We start from the raw sequence: 22,651 nt of genomic DNA on the forward strand, positions 1-22,651 counted from the left end.
GAGAGAGAAACATTGAGGCTCACGTTCCACAGCTGGCTGATTCAGGAGGGAAGGTGAACAGATGGCTAGGTTTTGGTGAAGTACATTTTATATCCATTCATGACCCAGGCTTCTAGAAAAGAGGCACCTAAATCGAATGAATTTTAAAAATGAACTATCTTTTTCAAGCACAGGAATAAAATTGAAGCTCTTGGGGAAAGTTGAATTGCATTGAAAAAGTCCGTGGACAATCGTGGGTTTTTCATAAACTTTTCACAGTCCCTCACGGGGTTTTAACATAAATACAGTTTTATATAAAATAAAATGGAAATGATGACATTACAAAAACTAGGAGAGAGACTTTCAAATTATACTGAAATTGTTTTGGGTCTGGATACAAGGATTAATTTAAAGAAAGAGACAATTATGCCTATTGGACTAGCTGCATTTTCCAGTTAAAAGGCTGCTACTTAAAAACTGAATGAATGGCCTTGGCCAGGTGGCTCAGTTAGTTGGAGCATCATTTAGTACACCAAAAGGTTGGGGGTTCGATTCCTGATCAGAGCTCATACCTAGATTGCAGGTTCAATCCCTGGTCAGGGCACATATGGGAGACAACCAATTAATGCTTCTCTCTCACATTAATGTTTCTCTCTTTCTCCTTTCCCCTCTTCCTAAAATCAATAAAGACATTTTAAAAAGTTGAATGAATGTGTAAGATGGGTTTAAAAATTACTGAGGTATTGTCATTTTTACTTTAAAATGATTCTATTGCATAGAATCACTTGAGAACAAATATATCGGTATATTAGCATCATTTTTGTAGTTGTGCTTAAAAATATAAATGGATTCTTGTTTGTAAAACCAGTAAATTAAACTGGTAAGTTTTTTGTGTTGTCTAAGCTGTGTGTTAAATTTTAACTCCCTAATATGCCACCCCTGAAGGTAGGTGCTTTGTAATTGAAAGAGCATATTAGGTGCTCTGCAGTATAAATTACAGTAAACATATGCTCAGACAAATTGTGTTAAAATTATAGAATGTTACAGGTAAATTGGAAATCATATGATTCGGTACAGAGAACATAAAGATTCCTTATATGGGAGCCACTCATTGAGTTAAATTTTAACTCAAACATTGACTTCATTATTGAAAATATCTTTGTCTAAACCATTTTAAGCATAAAAATTAAAAAATAATTCCAATGATAAACATATTTTACTGATGCTAATCTGACCCTGACCTTTCATTCGCTACTATGAAGAATCTTGGATGTCAGAATTCTCCATGGTATCAAATAGTTAGAAAATACCAAAACCAAAATGCATGAGATGAAAGACTAACATCTTTGAGTTCATGGTTATAAATAAGCTAACAGTTTTTAATGTTAAAGTGATCTGTTTCTCTAGATCTTTGTTTTAAAATTATTTTAATAATTGTCTTGTTCCATTTAGAGAAAGTAAATATTACATAGACTGTGCATGCAATGAATGCTAAGAGTTTCCAAATAAGGAAACTTGTGGGGGAAAAAAGTGAAGTGTAAGAAAATTACATATTTAACTATTCATTTTACTTATAAAAATTAGCTACAAAGAGATTTTATTTGCATGTAGTTTAATAGTTACGGAATCATCAGTGTTTTAAGCAGTTAAGACTTTCTTGAAAAAAGTTTCATACCTGAATATATCCTGGGGCAGGTTGGATACTCTTTCTACCACGTCCCTGACTAACATTGTCCCACATATAATAGTTTTAACTGATTGAGAAGAGATCTCAGAGATCAGGATGGCTTCAAGCCGTTGATTTTTCAAGAACCGTAGCTCGAATTGCTAGAAAATTTCTGGACCTCATCCAAGAAAATACAGGGTGGGACAGAAGTAGGTTTACAGTTGGTTCATATGGAAAATAATACAATAAGTAATAAATAATAATACAAAAATAAATTGTGTGCTTTGTATAGTCACAACAGTAAACCTGCTTTCTCCCCACACTGTATTTTATAGAAACAATCTGAAATGCATGTCATATGGAGAATGATCAGGAGGTCCCCAATTTTTACAAACATGTACTTATATGATGATCACAGATTCATGTGGAAAAACTGTACCCAGTGTGGCTTATGTTTACATATTTTACTGACTCATCTAAAGACAAGCCAAATTACTTTATCCATCATGGAATACAATCATCTCTGAAATGAGATGAAATAGCTATTTCTGTTCTTTAACATTTCTGAACTGGGGTTTGATGATTCTACAATGAATTAAAAGACTGCAAGAGCAATGGGAAGATCATCAGTTTGATCTTTCAGTTCCCATCTTTGTAAAGTATATGCCCTTACATTCCCTTTCATGCTTTTTAGATGGGCATTTATTTACTCCCTGATCTTTATAGAGAATGCAAAACATAAATTCTTAGATTCAATCATGAAAAACTTTTAAAATGGTTTAAATGATGTGTAACCTAGTGCCTGAATGCTGAGTGTGATATGTTTATAATGTGTGACTATAATGTTATAATGTGTATAATGTGATATGTATATGAAAATCAAGGAATTGGAAGGGAAGTGTGGGAGATTGTAAATCTATGGGGAAAGGACACTGAAAGTGCTCCCTATATGGGAGAACCTCGAAGAGATAAAGGAAAACATAATACCCATTAAAGAAAAAGCAATCGGTTAGAAGAATAAATTGCCCAGAATGAAAACAGCAATAGTGTGATGTGAAGAGTAACTAAATAGAGATTTTGGACATGAAACACAGTCATTTAAAAACCTCAGTGGCCAGAATAAACTCTAGCAGAGCCAAGTCAGAGAGAATGAATGAAGCAGGAAAAAGTACTTCACCCAGAAAGCAGCATAGAGAGAGAAAAATAAAAATGCAAGAGCAGTTTGAAAATACAGAGGATGTTTGGAAATCACAGTATTTGTGTATTAGATCTTACAGAAAAAAATGGAAGAAAAGGCAGAAAAACAGTGTTTACAAATAGTTGAAAATATGCCACCCCTGAAGGTAGGTGCTTTGTAATTGAAAGAGCATATTAGGTGCTCTGCAGTATAAATTACAGGAAAACTTATGCTCAGACAAATTGTGTTAAAATTACAGAATGTTACAGGTAAATTGGAAATCATATAATTCGGTACAGAGAACATAAAGATTCCTTATATGGGAACCACTATTAAACTCGCAGCATATATCTCATTAGAAACAATTAATGGTTGAAGAACTAATATTTTACAACTAACTTATTATATAATGATGAGAGTGAAATAGGACATTATCAGACATGACAAAACTGGAAGAGGTTACCATTCTCAGATCTTCAGTGAAAAATCAAGAATGGGCTTCAGATTAGAAATAGATTGAATTCCAGAAGAAATGAATGAGAATGATGAGCATAAACATTGTAAAATATGTTGGTAAACATAATATCTCTTGCACAAAATGATGGCACTAAAATTTAACACAATAACAACTAGAATTGTGGAGCTTATTTAGCATCTCGATAAAACAATTTTTCATCGTCAAAGGGAGGCTAACATAAATTCTTAGATTTATATTCTAAGACTTATAAAATTTTAGATAATATATTTAGACTAAAATACTGTGGTTTTGAATGTAGGTTAAAAACTACAAGAGTTGCTCTGATTGGTGTGGCTCAGTTGCAGCCTCATCCCTAAGCCAAAAGGTTGCAGGTTCAATTCTCGATCAGGGCACATGCCTAGGTTGCAAGTTCAGTCCCCATCTGGGCATGTATGAGAGACAACCGATTAATGTTTTCCCTCTTGCACTGATGTTTCTCCTCTTCTTTCTCTCCCTCCTTTCCTGTGTCTCTAAAAGTCAATGAGTATGTCCTCAGGTGAGGATAAAAAATAAAAATTACAGGTGATTACTGAATTAGTAGAAATACAGTCTACAGCCTTCTAATCAGCAGAGAAAACAGACATAACTACTTTTCAATCCGATATGAGGCAAAAAACAGCAAAGGAAAAATATGTATAAAACTTAGTGTAACAGAAAATCCACAATAAGATCATAGAAACAGGTCCCAACATACAATGTAAAATGTAAAAAATGTAAAGTAGGTAATCTCAATTCTTTAGAGTTAATTGTATTTATAAAATAGGATAAATTTTTAATCCAATTATATATAATTTGCAAGAGACATCTAAAACTCAGGAAATTTGAGAATAAATGATGGGAAAATATTAACAAAAGAAAGCTAGTGTTGTAATGTTGACAAATAAAATATAAGATAAAAATCATGGAGAAGAAAGGTCACTGTGACTTCTTGATAAAAGGAATAATCCCATCAAGAACTATTAGAAATTAGGAATTTGTATACACATAACAACCTAGCTGCCAAATATATAAGACAAAACTGACAGAATTATAAGAAATTTTTAAAACCAAAATTGTAATGGAAAGTGGTACCACCCTTTATTAGAAACTGATGGTTTATGGAAACCAAACACTATTAAGTCCATAAAATAAATACAAAGAAGAAGGAAGTGATAAAAGTAACAATAGCATTTTTGAAATTGAAACATTGAAAAAACAACAAATAGCTGGCACTTTGAAGAGACTCCCAGAATTGCTAAATATCTGACAGGATCTATCAGGAAAAAACACCAATAACCAGTAAAGTATTCTGCAGTAAGCAAATTCATAAAACAAATGGCAACCCTAGAAAAAACACAGCTGATAAGCACAAGACTAATAGCTTTGGTTTAGAAGTGTTCCAATACTATACAAAAAGGATGAGTAGTCTATCAGACAAATGGTCAAAGACTGAACAATCAATTTACAGCAAAAAAAAAAAAAGAGTATAAATCTGACCATAAATATATGAAATACATGTTAAACCTCAGTCATAGAAAGGCAAAGATATACAAATATCAGTAAGATAAATATCAATTTTTTAATCAGACTGGCAAAAGTTTTAAATTTATTATAATAAGATTTAGTATTGGTGAAGATATTGGGGAACAAATCTCATAGATATGGACAAAGTATTTATAAAATTTGGTGTTTGTTCATACTCTAATAAACAGATTTAAGAAGCAGGATCATAAAAACAGTAAACAAATCTGAACAAATGAGGTATAGGTGGAAACATCCTTTACCCAACATAAGAAACAGCATAGCATGGTAGTTAAAGAAAAGCATGGACCCCACAGCCAGACTGCCCGGGTCTGAATCCAGATTTTACCTCTTGGTAGTGGGTGGCCTTGAAGAATCACTAAACTTCTCTGTGCCTTGGTTTTCTCACGTGTTAAGTGAGGACCATAATAGTACCTACTGATTGGATTGTTTGATAATTTAATTAGTTAATATTTGTAGAGTACTTGTAACTTGTGTGTAGTTCCTTGGACCTAGTAACTACTATATAATTTGTTTTTAAAATAAATATTGGGTTGGCCAAAAAGTCCATATGGTTTTTTCCATAAAATAAAAGACACTTTTCCATTTTCACCAATAACTTTATTGATTTGGGTATTATGTCAGTTACCTCCCCTGTGGTGTAACACTGATTGTACTCAATTAATGTGTCAATTTAATTGCCGTCAACTTCAGCTGGTCTACCTGACTGTGGAGCGTCGTCCAGCGAGAAACCCCCAGCACGAACTTCACGAACCACTTTTAATACATTCGATCCACCACAGTACCTCCTCCATACACTGCACAAATCTTTTGTGTTTCAGTTGCATTTTTACCTTTCTTGAAATAATAAAGCATAATATGCTGCAAACATTGCATACTTTCTTTCATCTTCAATATTAAACTGGCTACGCAAAAACAATTTTGATCAGTTTTTTAAAATACATGCTGATATGACTGCTGTCACAATACAATCCAACAATACAGTCTAACTAACTGAATCAAGTTAAAAACTAAGCACTTTTAGAGCCATCATATGGAAAAAACCAAAAGAACTTATTGGCCAACCCAATAAATTTCACAAGGAAAATAATTTCTAACAGCCATTAGGTTAATTAGCAAACACTCTTGCTAATCTAATATAAAGATAACTAGAAGTTGTAACCTCTGGAATTATGGGTTTTGATTCAAGTCTGTTATTGGCCAAATAACATCTCTAGTATAGATTAAAACAGATACTTGTACAATATATTGCACTAGTGATGCCAAAGTAATATTATAGGTGACATGACATAGACTTTCATATGTATGGAAACTGTGTTTGGCAGAGGTGGCATGTACATTAGTGCCTCATTAGGGAAGGGATTCCATAAACAGTAGTTACTATCCACAAATTAGAGACCCTGTTATAATACTCCATATGGATAGCTGAAAGTAAACTCTACATGGATTAAAGATCAAAATGTGAATAGCAAAATTTTAAAACTGAAAATAAAATATAAAGGACTAACATTATGACCTTGGACAAGGAAAGGTTTATTACAATACAAAGGAGACAAATTTAAAATAACAATACCTCTGACTACTATAAAATAAAAAGCTCATGTTTATCTAAAGACCCTCCCTCAATTTAAAAATAAAGTGTGTGATAAGAAGCCACTGATTAAGAAGATATTAATGTATATAATGATGAAAGATTGGCATTCAGCATATATCAAGAACTAGGTATTACGAAATAAAAGATAAAACAATAAACATGGGCAAATGATTTTAATAAGCAAGTCACAGAAGTGAAAACCTGAATGAATGGGAAGTAAAATATGAACAAGTGCTTACTTTTAATAGTAATCAGAAAATGAATAATAAAACCAGTATCTAAAGCAGTATCTATAGATCTATATAATGTAAAATACATATATGTACATATACGTGTATCCACATGCATACATGTCTCAGATTACAAAAGTTAAAACTTTGTCAACATTGAGTTATTTTTACATGTGTTAAATCAAAATTATATTTTTATGATAGTGGAAGTACAAATTGGATAAGAGTGCTTTGGAAAGCAATTTGACAATATCTAATAAACTAAAGATTTTATATATATGTGTGTGTGTGTGTGTGTGTGTATTCTCATGTATCACAGTAATTTCACAGAAAAACGATTCCCTGAAGCATAGAAGGTACTAGTGGCAAAATACAAATTAGAAACAAGCAATACACCTGAAACTAATATAATAATGTATGTCAACTGTCATTGAAAATTAAAAAATGATTAAGAAAAAAAAGGAACAAGCCAGTACCCATTGGAGAGTAGATAAGTAAATTCTGATATATCCATATAATGGTATATAATACAACAGTAAAATTGGATGGACCAGAGACACAGTAATCAATATAAGTAAATCTCATTAACATTTATTTGTTTCTTTTTTTAATTTTTTATTGTTCAAATACATTTGTCTCCATTTTTCCGCCACCACTTTTTCCTGCCCCACCCCTCCCCACTTCCCACCCTCAATCCTTCCCCACTTTGGCTTTGCCCATGGGTCCTTTATACATGCTCCTTGATTTGATGCTTCCCCTTCTTTTTCCCCTTACCCACCTCCTTCCTTCCATCTCATTACTGTCAGTTTGTTTTTTCTTTCAATGTTGCTGGTTATATTTTCCTTGCTTCTTTGTTTTGTTGATTAGGTTCCACTTACAGATGAGATCATATGGTATTTGTCTTTCACTGTCTGGCTTATTTTGCTTGGCATAATGCTCTTCAGTTCCATCCACGCTGTCACTAAGGGTAGTAGCTCTTTCTGCTGCATAGTATTCCATTGCGTAAATGTACCGTAGTTTTATGACCCATTCATTTATTGATGGGCACTTAGGTTGCTTCCAGCACTTGGCTATTGTAAATTGTGCTGCTATGAAAATTGGGGTGCATCGGTTCTTTCGAATTGATGTTTTGGGATTCTTGGGGTATAATCCCAGCAGTGGAATTGCTGGGTCAAAATTTTGGCAGTTCCATTTTTAGCTTTTTGAGGAAATTCCAAACTTTTCCACAGTGGCTGCACCAGTCTGCATTCCCACCAACAGGGCACTAGGGTTCCCTTTTCTCCACAACCTCACCAGCACTTGTTATTTGTTGATTTGTTCATGAACATTGTGAATTGGAAAAAAAAGTTAAAAATTGTATCATTCATGAAAAAAATATAATGTGCATGAGCAATTCCAAATATTGTTTTGGATGCATACATACACAATTTGTAATAAAGTTATAGAAGCACAGTTGGAAAGTAATTCACCAAGTTCAGAAAAGTGGTTATCCATGTAGGAAAGAGAAAGGAAAGTAGATTGATTAGGGATAGACATACTGTGAAATTCTATTGTAATTGTGTTGTTTATTTTTTTAAGAAATAGTTGTAGAAGAAATATGGCAAGATGTTAATACTTGTTAAATCTGGGTGGTAGCATGGATGTTTGTTTCAAAGTATTTCATTTATTTACTCATTTTAAACATTGAAATGAAAAGCGGGTAGTGTGGCTCTGGCTGGGTAGCTCAGTTAGTTAGAATGTCATCCCAATATGCCAAGTGTACAGGTTTGATCCCCTATCAGAATCAACCAATGAATGCATAAAAAGTGGAATAATAAATCGGTCTCTCTCTCTCTCTCTCTCTTTCCTCCCACCTCATTTCTATCTCTCTCTAAAATCAATAAATAAAAAAAAATTTTTAAGCTGGTGGAAAGAGAGTAACTGGACAGGTTAACAATTACATCTTTGAAATGATACTTGCTTTTTTTCTATCCTAATTACAATTCCTCAAAAATGGAAAAACAAGTTGAAACAAAGCATCTGGTAGTTGACACAATGCAATTGAAATGAATTGGAAGGAAACATTTTTCAGGACCAAGAATAACAGTTGCCCAAGGAGAATAGCAAAGTAAATATTAGCAAAGTACATTTTATTTTAGGATCAAAGAAATTTAAAATACACACATACTGGTTTCCTAGGTGAGAGGAGGGGAATATGTCTTTAAACTTTTAATCAGATATTTATTTTTAAAATATAAACTTTCTTGGCAGGTTTAAATCCAGATAAACATCTTGGAAAGTCCCTGGATGAAATGGAACCTTATCTCTTAGAGGTAGGAATTTATACTACTTGTTTCTCAAAATATAGGCCCCTGAGGGGTGGAAAAATAGTGCCTTGTAATGATAATTATGAAATCAATTTTATTCTGGAAAAACTCGTACATTTGTGACATATTGTTGTGAAAACTTCAACTTCTACTGGGTATGAAAATGTCTAAAATTAATTATCAAAATTATTGCCATCTGGTTGGCCTGATTAAAAAAGTAAGGTATATCTGAGGAAACTGTTCTGTCAGAAAGTTTATTTTTATTAAAATGGACATTTTATGCTATACAAAAAGTCCTACACTCCTAAAATATCTGATAGTCTTTGTGGTTAGATGTTTTTCCCCCATCAGAAATGTGAGTAGAAACTTCCTTTAGAGACTGTCTAATTTAACCTCTTCTGTTTTACCTATTAGAAAATTAATTTTCAGAGTAGTAAAGGAATTATCCCAAGATTGTAAGTAACAATTGCTTAGCCCTTATCATTGTCAAATCCTAAATATGTTCTAAACATTGAAGAAAAATTTAGTTATTTTCACTATTTTCTACTAACTGCACTATATAAGTATGGGTAAAAGTAGGTTTATAGTTGTGAGAACGTGGAACACAGTTTACTTTTGCATTAGTATTTATTAATTATTGTATTATTTGTATTACAACTATAAATCTACCTTTGCCTTTGCCTGTTACAACTATAAACCTACCTTTACCTATATTTTCCTGGAGTTTTGGGGCAAATGTTATGAAAAGTATGGCCGTGTTTCATGAACTAGAATAGTATAATTATTGGAGTTTTTAATTCCACAATCATGATGGGAAAAAAAATCACCTTACTTTTATGAAAGAACTGGTCTCCTTTAATGTTATCATCTCCCCTCCCATGCTTTTAATTCATCCGCATAATACCATTGCTATGATGTTAGTTGTCAGCAGTTACACGTCACTAAAATTATGGCTTTCACATTTCCTTTGAGTTACTTGTATTTGATTGTTTTGTGATTTATCAATATGTACCAAATGCTTAGAAATCCCAAAAATGTTAATGCATTCCTTCTTTCATTATGCATTATTAAGCACCTAATATGTACCAGGCAAATAGTAAAGATTAAAATAAAAATGAAATGCTTATATAATTATGGCAAATTATCTTTGATTTCTAGATAATTTGCTGTCATTTATTTAAGTCTATCTAATAGACATGGTTGCTTCCCATGCTCCTGTGATTGGGCTTACAACAGTTTGTTCTATGGCCAGCGTTATAATTATGTTCACATCTTTAAACAAGCACTAGGCAATTCCAAAACATTGATGAAATACATCATCTTCGGGTTCCTCAATACCAGCAACACATTGGCTTCTACAATACTACTTACTCCTGAAACCTTTCCAAGTGCTTTCTTAGCTCACTTTTGGGGCTTATCATATATACTCCCTTATATGCTGCAGTTCCATCCATAAAATGCCACCTGTGGTGATGTTCAATACCCCTATGACTTCAACTACCAATTTTATTTTTATGCCAATTAAGTCTGTTCTTCCCTCATTTTCATATGCCCCAGACATGTGTGTTCAGCTGCCTCTAGACACCTGCCTTTCTTAGATGTCCTCAAGCACCTCAACCTCAACTGCAGAACTGAACATTTCTTTCTTGACAGTAGAGTCCCGTTGTCTACTCAGCTGTCCAAACCAAAAAGAATGAATTGTACTAAGACATCTCCATTATTCCTGAATGAGGCCCAAGCTCTCTTACTTCCCTTAATATCTTATCTGTCCCTTTTAATCTTTATTGTCACTGTATTAGTGTCTGCAATCTTACAGCACATAAGTCTGTCTCCCTCCCATCGTACCCCTTCTCATTCCAAGGTCCACAGTACTGCTATCATAAAGTATGGGAATTGCAAATATGATCATATTATACTTTCCTTACAAACTTTTGAGTCATTATAAATGTTTGGTTCAAAATAAAACTTACAATTCTTAACATATAACACAGTCTTTCCTTGGGGAAAATGAGGCTTGTAAGATAGCCAGTCTCATACACCTACCCTCTCTTTCATCAATTAGGACTATTCATGGTTTCCATGGAGGTGAGTATCCCCTTATGCCTTCATGTTCCACTTTCCTTCTCTACTTACCTTTCCTTCACTAGACTAAGTCCAGTCTGTCCTTAAAGTCTAAGCTTAAGAGATTAATATTGTGAGATTTTCTTGCTTAAACCAACCTCCTTTGAGCTGCCATTTTCTTCTTTGCTAGTAGGAGCACTTTGCATGTTATGTTTTATTTTTCTCTTAAATAATGCTTATTATAAATTTCAGTCATGTAATATGTAAAAAATGAATTCAAACACTATAAAATAATAAAAAATCTTCTACTCAGTTTTTCTGAGCCCCCAGTTTTTCTTTCCTTTACAAGATCAACCACTCTTTTGTATTCTATGTAACTCTTCAAAAACAGTTTTTGCATATGTATAAACACACACACACACACACACACACACACACACAATTTATCCATTTTTACCTAAATTGCAATACAATATACACATTATTTTGCATCTTCCATTTTAACACACACAAATTCAGCTCATTTGTCTCCACAACGTCATTGTGTTATATTACATGAATAATATATTGAGCCTTTTTTACTTATGGACTATATTTTTTATGTCTTATTACAAAAAAATGCTAGATGAACATTATTATCTCTATGTTTTTAGAGCATGAATGAGTTTTTCTGTAGGATAAGATGCAAGAATGGAAACACTGGGCTAGAGGGTATCAATGTTTTTACTTTTACTAGATATTGAAGATACTCATTTTCACCTTTGATGGAATAACTTGCATTAGACAAACTCTCTCAATACAAACAACTAGAAAAGTTATATGAAATTAAAACACAAATGATACTGGAAGGCATTAAAAAATTATAAAAACCAAGAGAATTTGGATTACCAAAATTCCAGAGAGAATGAAATCCTCGATAACATGGTCTCCTTTCCCCTCAAGGCACCTTCTCATTTAAAAATAATAATACAGGGATGCAAAGTTGGGAAAACTCCCGCTGAGAAGCTGTGTAGGGCTTTCAACGGCTTCCTAGGGCCATGGAGACAAAAATTGTAATTCAGGGCAAACCAGAATGGAGTAGACCTGGTTAGCTCTGCAGGTGTTCAGTTCAACTCTTGAATGGGCTGTACATTGAGAATAAAGGCAACTGGAAATAGTCCAGTCCTTGCGAATCCTTGCATCCAACTCTGAATCATGTCAGCCCTAGGATGAATTAAAGAAACCTGATCCTACTCTTTCTGTTTATTTCTCTCTTGAGAAAGATAAAGCGGTTCAGAGCCTCAGAGTACCTCTAAGATATTTCCTATACAATTTTCAGCAGGCATTCAAAAATGACCAAGCATATCAGGAGACCTAATGAGACAACTGAAACAGAGAAAACCACACAATAGAAACAGTCTTAGAGGATATTTATATAATCCAGTGACCAGATTTAGACTTTATAATGGCATTGGGTGGGACTATGAGGTAGTTTAGGGCAATTTGGAATTTATATAAAAGAATCAAGTAGAGTTCTAGAGCTTAAAATTACAAAACCTGAAATTAAGATTACAATACATGGGTTTACCAGTAGATCTGATGGAGTTGTATAGACAGAGAACTGAAGATACGGTGATATAAAATATTAAGACTGAAGCACAGAGAATACAAGATGGATAATAGAGAAATAATTGTAAAAGATGTAAGAGAGAGAAGTACATCATACATATAATTGGAGTTGCAGGAGTGGCGGAGAGTGAGGAAAGAACAAAAGCAATGTTTGAAAAAATTTTACTGTAGAACCTAGGTATGCTTATTTTTGCTAATTTTGACAAGTATCTTCTCAGGATGGCAGAATTTCTCAAATGGATATGGATGAATATTAATGAATATTTTATATTTTTAACATGATTTTTTAACGTGCTAGGGAATTATGCAAAGCAGTCTGAGTGTCTTTTTCCCTAGCTTCTTCATAGTCTAATCTATGTGTCCATGAGCCCTCTATAAAGTACCTAACAAATTTTTACAGTTAGCAATTTGTTTCTCACTTCTTTTACAACAGTTATCTGACACAACCTAGATTTTAATTCACACTACTGCAGTTTTTTGCTCTCTTCTTTTTTCCTTTCATTTTTGCATATGTTCATGAAGGAGAATCAGTCAATTGCCTGATGTACCAAGAGAACAGTGACTCTAATTTAAAAGCAAATGAATCATCAAACACCATCTTCTTTCTGTACTTATAGGATATTTTTTTCAACTTATCTTGAATTCTATCTTCTGCATTATTGCCTAAGATAAATCAGATTTTAAGGCATGCCTATATCTCCTTATCTTTATGAAAATGGTATTAACCTCATTAAGTGAGATAAAAGATCAAACACATACTCATTTTTCAATTTGTTGACACAGTTCTCCTGAATAGTCGTGGAATCAGAAAACAGACAACCTGTGAACTTGTAGGGGTAGGAGAGAAAGAGATTAGGTAGGGGATCCCATTTTGCTCACCTTCCTCAAACCTCCTGAGCTACCTCTCATATACCCCTGAGCTAACCAAGTCTACTCCATTCTGGTTTGCCCTGAATTAGAATTTTTGTCTCCATGGCCCTAGTAAGCCGTTGAAAGCCCTACACAGCTTCTCAGCGGGAGTTTTCTCAACTTCTTTGCATTCCTGTATTATTATTTTTAAATGAGAAGGTGCCTTGAGGGTCAACATGACTTTTTAATATAATAAGTCAATTTAGCTAATATGTTAACCCTTAAATATTTTATCTAAGAGTTAATATTTTTAGTTAAGAGAATTTTTTTATATATAATGATTTCCCTTGCAGAAATGAATATTTAATTGTGAGAATTACAGAGCCCAAGGGCAGGAGTGGTGGAGAGAAGACAGTACCTTTAGCCAAGAGCCCTTTCCATGGTTCATTCAGATCCCATGGGGTTAGATGCATGTTACCTCTGTATCCAGGAGCCCAGGTGTAAATACTGACTCTATTGCTTACCCAAAATGTTGATCTAGTTAGTTTCCCATGTATAAAGTAAACATAACAACAATGGAATGATATGTAAGGTACTTTAGCTCAGTATCTGGCACATTCTAAGTGTTCAATAAATGTTAGTGATGCTTACTATTATGAGTAAAATTTGCCATTACTGAAGAATAATTCTGAAACTTTTAAGTTTTACAAAATAAGTAAAAAACTGATAGACAACATAATTGGAGTAATATTTAAAACTCTCAAGGATTGGTTAACTGGTATATATCAAGACGTAAGATAGCAATCCTACCAGAAAAATGGCAACGGCTGTGGAGAACACTTTGCGAAAAAGAATGTCTCAAAACCTAATATGGATATAAAGAGATCCTCAAACTGATTCAGTAATCAGAGAAATACAAATTAAAGCAACAGCGAGATGTTACTGTGTACTAGTTTGGCACAAATGAGAGCTGGATAATGCTAATTGTTGGCAGAGATTTATAGAACCCCTCTAAGAATGTAGATTGACACTACCATTGTGGAGGGCAATATTGAAATGCCTAGATCAAATATCCGTATCCTCCTTAAAGTAGTAATGCTATCAGCCCATAAGAGAACTTTAGTGAGACTAGTCTTTGCAGGGTTATTTTTGGTGGTGATAGGATTGTTGGAGGCAAATGGATGTCAGTTCCTGGGACAGCCAGTAGTTAAAATGTGGTAAGTGCCCATCATGAAGGACAAGTATGCAGTTAGAAAAATATATTCAGTGTGCATATAACAGCAAAGTGCTGATGGAATAAAATCAACATTGAAATAAATTAAAATATGGGCACACAAAATAATAATACATTGCAAAGACATGAACAGAAGATATGCATTAAATACTTTTAAATGTTTATCTATGATAAAGAAAAATAGGAATAAGGAATAGAGATACATGGCCTTTTTTAAAAAATAACTTTAAAATACCTGCCTATTGCTGAAAATTTGAAATATAATAAGATGTAGGGAAGCAAATATTTTTTAAAAACATAGTTCTCCTGCCCCATGATGCACACTCATAATATGTTGACATATTCCATAATGGATTATTTCAAGTTCACGGAGTTAAATTCTTGTACATATTTTATATACATAATTAGGTTGAACTACACATTTGCCTTTTTTTTTCCCTAACATTATGCCATGCTTCTTTTTCCATGTAACCAAATCTACTTTGAAAATATATTAATTAATGGTTCTGTAGATTTCATCATAGGCATATTCTATATATGGATGTATCATAACAAATTTAACAAATTATTTCTTTTGGAAATATTTGTTATTTCTAAATTATTCTAAATGTTATTTTAAAATTATAGTGTTAGGATTATATGATTATCATCTTAATAAATATGTATATTTCTGATTATTATTTTCTTTAGATAAATTCCTAGAAGTGTATTTCTGGATCAAAAAATACAACAACTTTAAAGCTTGGTACATTTATTAATCTAAAGTAATTATGGAATAATTGTAGCCATTGCTTCTTAAACTTTTTCAGGTTCCTAAAATTATCATTTGATAAATGAACAATGAATTCTACTTATCTTTTGTGTTTCTCCCTCTTTGGATTATTTTCCCATTGTTCAAAAAAGGAGATGAATTTTAATTGAAAAGTTGCATCAGATTTTAAAGGTTTAAAACTGTTACTTTAAATATTTGAGCATTCCTATTTTTGTGATATTTTACAGTGGTTTTCAAAATTTATACTCTAAGCTAGTTCTTCAAATTTTGGCACAGAAACAAGTCTTTTCCTCCTCCCATTAAACCATTGGACTTTCATCTCTTAAAGCTGGTTATTTTGATATTTACTTCCATGCCTCTAAATTACATGTTTGGATTAATTAGTACTTTACAATCACTCCCCCCCACCCCCGCTCGTAGCCATATTTATTGACTTCCCACTCTAGAGTATGCAGACTTAGCTGTCTCTATTCCCCTTTGCCTCCATCACATTTGTGTACTCTTTCCCTCCTTCCATCTTCCCATATGATTATATTGCAATTCCAGTTAGGTCAGTAGTCAGCGTTTACATTACCATAACTATGAAAGCCCAGTTCACAGCTGAGTTACATAATAAACTCTGGTAATAACCTTTCCTGTACAACTTTTTATTTTTTCCTTTGAACTAATAACTGCCTGTTCTCCATTTATTTAGTACTCTATGTACTTACCACTAATTCAATGCTATATTCATGACCAGTTTTCTAAACTCTTCTGCAGATGTTCAAACATATTAATTTTTTTCAGTTCCCTCTCCCTGTAGAAGCCTTTTCCAGGACCTTCGGACCTGGTGTACTCTGGGCCAGTTTCCATCTATGCCAGTAACAAGGCTGTCACCCTGCCTTCTCACCAGAGTTCTGAAGATCTCTTTATCTTTTCTCTCTGTTGGAGCCCTTGTGTCCTGGATCCAGTGCCTTTCTTTTCTGTGTTAATTCTTATTTGTGTAAAGCACATTCTCTGGAAAATTTTTAAGAAAGAATTCATGGGAGATAAATTTTTGAGACACTGTGCATATGTATAAGTGTCTATATTCTTTTATCACATTTGATCGGTTCTTTAGCCAGTCATAGAATTCCATTTTTGAATATTTTCCTTCTGGATCCTAAAAGCATTGTTTTCTTTCCTGACAGATTGGTATGCTGCTGAGAAGCCCAAAGTCATTCTCATTCCTGACTGTTCATGTGTGACCTTAATTTTTTCTTTCTCCATCACCTCTCTAAGAGTATATAAGCTATTTCTTTTGCCCCTAGAATTGTGAAATCTTCCGTGCCATGACTTGGATGTGTATGTTTTTATCCATTGTGCTGGGATAGGTAGAATTTTCAGTTTGAAAATATTAGTTCTGGGAAACTCTCTTGAACTGATTCACTGGCGTTTATCTCCCCTCCATTTTCCTTTAACTGCACACTTTTTTCTCCTAATTTTTAACTAATTCATTTTTGCCCTTTCTGGGAGAACTTCTTAATTTTACCTTCAAACCTTTCAATTGAGTTTTCTCCTATCATATTTTTAATTTCTAAAAGCTCAGATTTTCTCTGAATGTCTTTTTTAAAATCTGTAATACTCTACCTTTACTATAATATCTTTTTTGTTCCTTTTTTTAATTTTTCTTTTAGTTTTCTTCTTCCCTGCATAGTCTGTTTGTTTGTTTTTGGGTGTGTTTGTTTGTTTGTTTTACATTGCTTGTTTTGGTCTCTAGTTTTCATTTTAGAGATTTTTTTTTGTTTTGCTAATCTTTGGTGTTCGACCCATATTTTAAAGTAGGGCCTAACATTTTTATATCATCACAAGGTATGTAGATGGGGCTTTTTGACCTTGAGTTTCACTATAGGGAGGTGAACCTGGATCATTTAATTGGAGCTGGTTAGATTCCCCCAAAAAGGGATTCTCTAGTCTCATGTGGAAGTGAAGGCATGTTGCATTTTTCTTTTCTTGGAGTTGATCAGGGAAAACAGGTAGAATTCTCAGAATCTGTGTGCGTACATTACTTGAATCCCTCTATTCTTATTATAGTGTAGTGCCTCTGCCCTCAGGTGTGTCTCGTTTTTCTCAGGCCAGTTCTGCGGAGAATGAACCTCCAGTGTTCTGCCAGGTGGAAGGGAGGCAGTTACCGTTCAAGAGGGAAGGGATTTAGGGATCTCTCTGCTTGTTAAATAGACTGCCAGTCAACCCTTCTTATTTTGGTTCCCTTTTCATTTCCCCTTCACTTGTAGATGTACCTGGTGTCGCCGATTCCTCGCCCTGCTGTTTTAGAGGAAGGAGTTATTCCACTGTGTCCTTTGGGTTGGTCCTCTGTATTCTCCCCTGTTGGCCTAGGACTCAGAGTACCTTGTTCTGCTAAGTTGGTTAATTCTCTCACTTTCTCTCTTTTGCTCTCCATCTTTGTGAGTTTATGCCTTTTTATGATAGACTTTCCAGTAAGGTTTTAGAAGAGAATGAGAGTAAATGAATGGATTCATTTACCAGCAACATCTTCACCAGCAACAGCTACTCTTTAGTCAGAAGATTTCTTAATCTAGCCTTGATTGGCGTGGCTCAGTTGGTTGGGTGTCACTCAGTAAAGTGAAATGTCACCGGTTCAATTCCCAGTCAGGACACATGCCTGGGTTGCATATTCCGTCCCTATTCAGGACATATGCCAAAGGCAACTGATCAATATTCCTCTTCTTTTCTTTCTCCTTTCCTTCCCCAAACTCTAAAAATAAATAAGTTTTTTAAAAAATACATTTCCTAATCTAAGTAAAAACTTTGTTAGATGGAAGAGTGAAACCATATTATATAAAAAATCATGAATGTATAGATTTAGTTGCTTTTCCAGGACTCTCCACATAGAATTGGGAAATCTGACTTCTAGCCTGAGTCAGTGGGAAGCAGATGTGTGTTGACTACTCAAGGAGCATACCACTTTGCTGGGTGCTATAAAAGCTAAACCAGGATGAGTGTGACACAGATTTCAAGTTTAAAGATTTGTTTCCAGCTCTGTTCTACATAAGTTCATCTTTTTTCCTTATGGTTTGACAAAGCACAATTTGCAGTCCCATTTGTTTTGTAACACTTAAACAAAAAGCAAAAGAGAATGAGAATTTCACCAAAGTTGATTTGCTGTTGTGAGTGAGAGAGACAGACTTTTAAGCCTTGCTCTCTACAGTGCTGACTTTATGGAAAGGAACACTTTAACCGACCCTGCGAGTCAAGAGGAGGCAGAACATCTTTGACAGAGTATTTTTAATTTTGAACATAACTCAGTTGGAAGGATATATGAAATTTTATAGTTGAGATGTCCAATAACTATTATAAAATGTACTCTAAGAAAAGTAAAAAAGATGTGCCTTAGCATTTCAATGAAAAAAAAATCACATGTTGTGGAGAGAATGCTTAGTGATTTTGAGATAAATTGATAACCATACTGGACCTAAAAGATGGATAAGTTTTTTAACGAGCCAGATTGTTTGTAATATATTTTAAGAACTGGAAGAAGAAGCTGAAAAAGGAGTTTGAAACCAAATGGTGAAAGATTTTGACTGCTGAAGAGATGATTTAATTATCTAAACAACGAAGAAAAGCAGGTTTTAGAGGAAGGGAGTACAATTCTTAAAGGTGTACTTTATGGAATTTGACCTGCAGTGGTGTCCGTCGATTGTTGCCATTAAAGAGAAGTGGAGGTCCTCCAAGGTAGTGGCTGTTCCAGTGTATGTCTCTGAACCTATCCCTCACATTTTCCGGAGTGTGTGTTGTAGATGAACAACTAATTGCCAGTATCATGTGGCACTAATTAAATTGAATGATAAGTATTGGTAAGGACTTATTATGTGCCGAGTTCTATGGTAATTGCTATCAAGAATACAAAATAAACCAAAGATTTGGAATTGTTCATGGAATGTAGAGTCTAGCTGGTGGGGGGAAGGCGCAAGATGGTCAGAGGGCCTGGAGTGGCTAAGGATGATCTCATGGAAAGGTTAATACTTAAACTGGTTTGGAGGATTGGGTGAAATTTACATGGGTGACGGCAACAAAGTGAATCAATATGAATGAAAATACCTTGGCAAGAAGACATGCAGGTACAATGAGGAACTTGGTTTAAAAGAAAAGAAGAGCTTGTCTTGGTAGATTAATAAGAAACAAGTAACGTGGGGATTTTAGGACCCAATCATAATGGGCCTTTAGAGATGGGCCAGGCAATTTTGGGTAAGAAATAACAAAATAGAGAAGACTTATCAGCAGGGATTTATATTATTAAAATATATCTTGGGAAATTTAATCTGGCTGAGCATTCATGGATTTGGGAGAAGAACTTGGAAAGAAAAATGAGTGTAAAATGCTGTCATAGGAAACAGATGTGAGGGCTTAGAGTATCAAGTCGCTGACAGTAAGGATAGAGAACACAACTGAAAGAAAGAGTTTGAGGAAAGAGTGTAAAAGAAATTAGCACCAAATTGTCAGAAACTGGGAAAGAAAGAATCAAGGATGAGTCCACGCATGACTCTGAGATTAGGAGTGCATATATTTGCAGAGAACAGATAAGCTTGGTTTTAAACATGCTGAGTTTTAAGTGATAATATAAACCGAAGGCATATGTTTTTAAACTATGATATTGGAACACATTTGAGAGACTTAAGGTTTGTTATCTCTCATCACTCTGTAGAGAGTCAGGACATGACTTGAAATTCTGCTTTTCTCTAGTTCTAAACTACTTAACCTTTGCAAATCAATCTAGTTCTGTCTGAAGAGGAGGGGAAAAGGGAAAAATGAAATCAGTAGCTATTTTCTTATTTATTATGGGCTGGACAGTACAGTAGGCTTTCCTGTGAAGTAGGTTCTACATCATCTCCATTTTACAGATCAGAAATCTGAGGCCCAGATAGTTTGTATGGCCTAAGATTGCACAGCTAGAAAGTAACAGAGTCAGGATTTTAACCAACTGTCTGTCTCCAAAACTGCTGCTTTTAACCAGCCATGCAATGCTGCTTGCATTGTGTCTCACCACAATATGTGCCTTCCCTCTTTTTACAGTTAAGCTGTATATTTATGAAGTGCTTATAAGTACCGTATTCTGTGCTAAATGCTTTTTTAAGTATTATTTTACTTAATCATCTAACAAACCTAAAGGTTGCTATAATTAATGTTTATGTTTTATAGATGAGGAATCACTTAGAAGGTACCCTAAGTTACTTTTCCAAAGTCACAGAGCTGGGAAGTAGCAGAACTGAAATTTGTTCTTTAAGTCTATCTGATTTTGGAGGCTGTATGATTTTTTTATTATTAAAATTCATTTTGAGGATCATTTTCTCAACTTTAAGGCATAAAGCGAATAGTCTTTAATTAGTAGTGATAGTATTAGTACTAGCAGTAACAGAATAGCGTAAAGGTGATGCTTAAAGCCACAGAGTGCATGAACTATCCAAGGGAATAAATTGAGAGACAAGAACATCTTATGGAGAGAATTATTATAATTTAGGAGCAGTAGGAGGGAAAGGAGTCCAAGAAGCATAACAATAGTTTAGAAAAATTTAGTATCATGGAAGCCTGAGGAAATTACAAAGGTTTGAGACATCAGCGGTATCACATGTCACATAAAGTTTGAAAAGGATAATGTCGTTGGTCCCTCCCAACAAACTGCTACTTGTGCTGAGACACCAGTAGACTGAACCACCATCCATCCAGCTGGAAATGTTCCTTTTGGTTTTTTGTTGTTGTTTTGAGGGGGGGTTGTTTGTTTGTTTGTTTATTTTAGCTTTCCACTTCTCTATTCAAGAAATCATATCTCAACCTCCTAAAAACCTCTCTCAAAATATCTGCCCCCTCCTGTCCATCCTCACTGCTATTTCCCCAGTTCAGGACATCTTCGCCTCCTGCCTAGATTTCTCCATCAACTTCCCAGTTCTTTCTGCTTCTTGACGTCCTCCACCACCTGCCCATTCTCCATTTTGCAGAAAAAATGTTTCTAAAAGACCAATGAAATCAGACCAGTTTTCTTAAAACCTGTCCATGGATTCTCACTGACCTTAGGATAATAACTTAGTATGGCTTATGAAGCCCCATAAGATCTGTTTTCTTTCTAGTTTTCAGCCTCTTCTCACTATTACTCCTGTAGTTATGCTCCACCTATGCCAAAACTTATTTCAGCTTCAAGTTTCCATCATGTGCTCTGGGACTTAACACGCTGTTCCTTCTGGACCAGTTTTTCCTTCTCTCCTGTCTTCTCTTTCCCTCTGTCCCTCCCTTGCTCTCTCCAGCCTTTCCTGATTCCTCATCCTTCAGATCTCAGCTTAAGTTTTACTCACTTTGAGAAGTCTTTTGAGTTCCTTCTCGTTAGGTCTCCTGCTTTACACTCCACAGCATCCATCAAAGCGTTAATGTAATTGTCTGTTTAACTTTCTGTCTATATCTCCAGATAGTAGGCTGTTTTATGCATAATTTATGTCTGCTCCCATTGGTATCCCCAGCAGTTAAAACAATGCCAGGCCTACAGAAGGTATTCAATAAATACCTCTTGAATAAGTGCTATGAATGAATAGATGCAGCATGAAGTTATTTTCTTTGTTAAGCTTATCATTTATAAAATGAAATTATGGTGAGTTTTATGAACCTCATAGTTTTCTCTAGGTGGTGGGGGGCAGGTTGAGGGTGAAATGTGATGTGCAATTTCATTTGCCTTTTTTTTTTTTTTTCAATTTTAAGATGACTAACAGATAGATGAGGCTGGTTTAAAAGAAGAAAAATATTTAATTACAAAGTTTCACAGTTATGGTTACTACAACCTTTTAAAGGGATAAACAATTAAACCAGGAAATCATGATGCCCTTAACTTTTTCAGTTCAATCATCAGCAGCATTCAAATAGGGTTTTTATGAATAGGAATATTTATCTGTATAATTAAGTGTGTCAAAAAAAAAGTACCACGTGATTATCTTTTCATTTCCTAGGAACTTACTTTTGACATGCTCAGATTCCCAGACATTCTTATAAGCCATGAAATGACCCAAGTCATTCACATCTGTTCAAAATGTTTTTTAAAAAGCTTATCTTAACAGTAGTTACAAGGGAAACTAATGTTCCTGTTATCTGCTCCCATAAGAACCAACTGCCATAATTCTGCCT

General features: G+C 34.3%; 1 protein-coding gene across 1 annotated transcript in view; it reads left to right on the top strand.

Moving 5' to 3' along the window:
• Positions 1-22,651, top strand: part of DPH6 (diphthamine biosynthesis 6) — a 153,167-nt gene that overhangs the window by 120,062 nt on the left and 10,454 nt on the right. Inside the window, exon 6 of the mRNA XM_054565615.1 lies at positions 8,935-8,996. Coding sequence (XP_054421590.1) covers positions 8,935-8,996 — 62 coding nt within the window. The remainder of the gene's footprint in view (positions 1-8,934; positions 8,997-22,651) is intronic.

Source organism: Pteronotus mesoamericanus, unplaced genomic scaffold (assembly GCF_021234165.1).
Source record: "Pteronotus mesoamericanus isolate MK-2021 breed Mesoamerican mustached bat unplaced genomic scaffold, CSHL_Meso_final contig_164, whole genome shotgun sequence".
In the NCBI taxonomy this organism is placed as follows: domain Eukaryota; kingdom Metazoa; phylum Chordata; class Mammalia; order Chiroptera; family Mormoopidae; genus Pteronotus; species Pteronotus mesoamericanus.